Source organism: Nanorana parkeri, unplaced genomic scaffold (genome assembly GCF_000935625.1).
Source record: "Nanorana parkeri isolate BGI_ZX_2015 unplaced genomic scaffold, ASM93562v1 scaffold81, whole genome shotgun sequence".
Lineage (NCBI taxonomy): Eukaryota > Metazoa > Chordata > Amphibia > Anura > Dicroglossidae > Nanorana > Nanorana parkeri.
Window position 1 is genome coordinate 718,054 of NW_017306349.1, and position 3,113 is coordinate 721,166.

A 3,113-nucleotide genomic window follows, 5' to 3' on the forward strand; every position below is an offset into this window, starting at 1 on the left:
GGGGGCGGGGGGGGCGGGGCGCCCCCCCCCCCCCCCCCCCCCGGCGTAGTGTACTGTCCCCAAACACGTAACCATCCTTGTGCTATATAATAACCCATCAGCTCGATATTCACACAGCGGACGGATGCATTACATACCTGAAGCGGTTGTGGTACTAAGTGAAAAAAGAGATGGCGCAGAAGTGGCCAGGAGGGAGCCGATAGACGAAATGCTGGCTGAAGATGTCGCCGTCGATGCTAAAAATGGTAAGAAAATAAACAAACTATAAAACAAATTATTAAAGGCAAACAAAAAAAAATTACATATGATGCAGTCTGTCAATAGCATTACCCTCTACGCATACACTATCTTACCAAAAGTATTGGGACGCCTTTACACGCACATGAACTTTAATGGCATCCCAGTCTTAGTCCGTAGGGTTCAGTATTGGGTTGGCTCCGCCCTTTGCCGCTATAACAGCTCCGCCTCTTCTGGGAAGGCATCCACAAGGTTTAGGAGTGTGTCTATGGGAATGTTGGACCATTTGTGAGGTCAGGTACTGATGTTGGAGGAGAAGGCCGGGCTCGCAGTCTCCGCTCTAATTCATCCCAAAGGTGTTCTATCGGGTTGAGGTCAGGACTCTGTGCAGGCCAGTCAAGTTCCTCCACCTCAAACTCGCTCATCCATGTCTTTATGGACCTTGCTTTGTGCACTGGTGCGCAGTCATGTTGGAACAGGAAGGGGCCATCCCCAAACTGTTCCCACAAAGTTGGGAGCATGAAATTGTCCAAAATGTCTTGGTATGCTGATGCCTTAAGAGTTCCCTTCACTGGAACTAAGGGGCCAAGCCCAACCCCTGAAAAACAACCCCACACCATAATCCCCCCTCCACCAAACTTTACACTTGGCACAATGCAGTCAGGCAAGTACCGTTCTCCTGGCAACCGCCAAACCCAGACACGCCCATCGGATTGCCAGACAGAGAAGCGTGATTGGTCACTCCAGAGAACACGTCTCCACTTCTCTAGAGTCCAGTGGCGGCGCGCTTTACACCACGGCATCCCACGCTTTGCATTGCACTTGGTGATGTGCGGCTTGGATGCAGCTGCTCGGCCATGGAAACCCATTCCATGAAGCTCTCTACGCACTGTTGTTGCGCCAATCTGAAGGCCACACGAAGTTTGGAGGTCTGTAGCTATTGACTCTGCAGACAGTTGGCGACTTGTGCGCACTGTGCGCTTCACCATGCGCTGACCCCGCTCTGTCATTTTACGTGGCCAACCACTTCCTGGCTGAGTTGCTGTTGTTCCCAGTTGCTTCCACTCTGTTATAATCCCATTAACAGGTGACTGCGGAATATTTAGTAGCCAGGAAATGTCACGGAACACCTGAATCCAGTGTTTGGAGGGGGAGGGGCCCAATACTTTTGGCAATATAGTGTATAATATCGTATAGCACGGAGGTGGGCGAGGTATCGCTGTGATGCCACAAATATGCGTACAGCCAGTGCCGCTATTTTGTGCTGGGAGTACTGCAGCACTGTGACCGCGCAGCCGCCGTTTACAACCAGGAGCTGATAGGATGCACCCCCAATCACATAATCATTGTGGCCACCACAGTAATCTCATCATTGGGAGCCCACCTACCGGCCTCTGGCATTAAGAACCTACTAAAGCGCTGGCAGTAAAGGGGACAACACAGCAGCCATTTTTTTTTTCTGAGCTCCCCCACCTTGTAACATATTATTACCTGATCCGGCCAGTAAGTCTGTTATTGCTTAGCTTCCTTTAGCAAGCCAAGCTGTCCAGCAATACTGCCAGTCAGAAGGTTCAGACAAACCATTTAACACTGACGGGGGTGCTCACAACGGTCTGCTTTTATTCATATAGTGGACAAAAAAAATCCGTAACTGCTTAAAAAATATGAGCTGGAGTTCGGATTTAATTCGTCAATTACTTGTCAATAGGGATGCACCGATACTAGTATCGGTGCCGAGTATTTGGGCAAGTACTCTTATTCGCCCAAATGCTCCGATGCCTAGCCCGATACATGAGCTTCTGGTATCAGGAAGCCGGGTAGCATGTAATGACTTGCTGCCCGGCTTCCTGATTGGCCCGGTAAGCCGGCTTCATGCTCCCTCGTCACCTGGTGACGAGGGAGCATGGAGCCGGCTTCCCGGCCAATCAGGAAGCCCGGCGTCGTTACACGGCACCCCGGCTTCCTGATTGTCCAGAAAGCCGGCTCCATGCTTTCTCGTCACCAAGTGACGAGATGCATGGAAATTGCTTCCCGGCTAACCAGGAAGCCGGGTGGCGAGTCAATGCAATCCACACAGCTTCCTTAAGGGGACTTCTGGTATCGACAAGTACCGGAAAAAATTAAATAAGTACTCGTACTAGATACAGAAAAACCGATATCGGTGCATCCCTACTTGTAAACTCCACCTACCACCACAGGCTGACAATGCTGCTCCTCCATAGATAGAGTACAGGAATGAGGGTTGTCATCCTGCATGTGTATTTCCCCCCTGATCACCGGGGGGGAAAACACAGGGAAAAACCACATGCAAAAGGACCAGTCAGCGTCAATATATCACATTTAGACCTTTGGGTGTTGAGAATTATCCGAGATCTCGAAGTTGTAAATGAGCCATCAGGCTCCTTAATACTAGAAATGGTATAAGGAAAGATTTAGGATACATTTCTCTTACCTGGTGCCACCTCAAGTGGTTTCGAAAACATCGTGGCGGTCGGCTGACTAGCAGAGGCGTGTGCCGAGGCGAGGGTAGCGGCGACGGTGGCCAACTGGACGGTGGTTGGTGCTGTGCCAAATGCTGACGCGAGGAAGGATGCGCCTGCCTGAGTGTTGGCGGCGCTCACTGGATTTGTAGTAGAGGAGACGGCCGTCGTTGGTTGGCCAGAAAAGGAGAAGCCTCCGGTGAGAGATGGCTGCGTCTGTGCGGTTGTCGTTCCAAAAGGGAAGTTTGCATTCTGAACAGGCTGTGTGGCCCCGCCCAGAGCATGTTGTGTGGCCCCGCCCAGAGCATGTTGTGCTTGCTGTGCGGCCCCGCCAAGAGCATGCTGAGCTTGCTGTGCGGCCCCGCCAAGAGCATGCTGAGCTTGCTGTGCGGCCCC

The 3,113-nt window shown here is 51.7% G+C and overlaps 1 protein-coding gene across 1 annotated transcript in view; it reads right to left on the reverse strand.

Annotated features, from left to right (window-relative positions):
• NUP62CL (nucleoporin 62 C-terminal like) overlaps positions 1-3,113 on the reverse strand; it is a 22,432-nt gene that overhangs the window by 13,383 nt on the left and 5,936 nt on the right. The window contains exons 6-7 of the mRNA XM_018576964.1: positions 2,690-3,101; positions 138-236 (exon numbers count right to left, since the gene is read on the reverse strand). Coding sequence (XP_018432466.1) covers positions 138-236; positions 2,690-3,101 — 511 coding nt within the window. The remainder of the gene's footprint in view (positions 1-137; positions 237-2,689; positions 3,102-3,113) is intronic.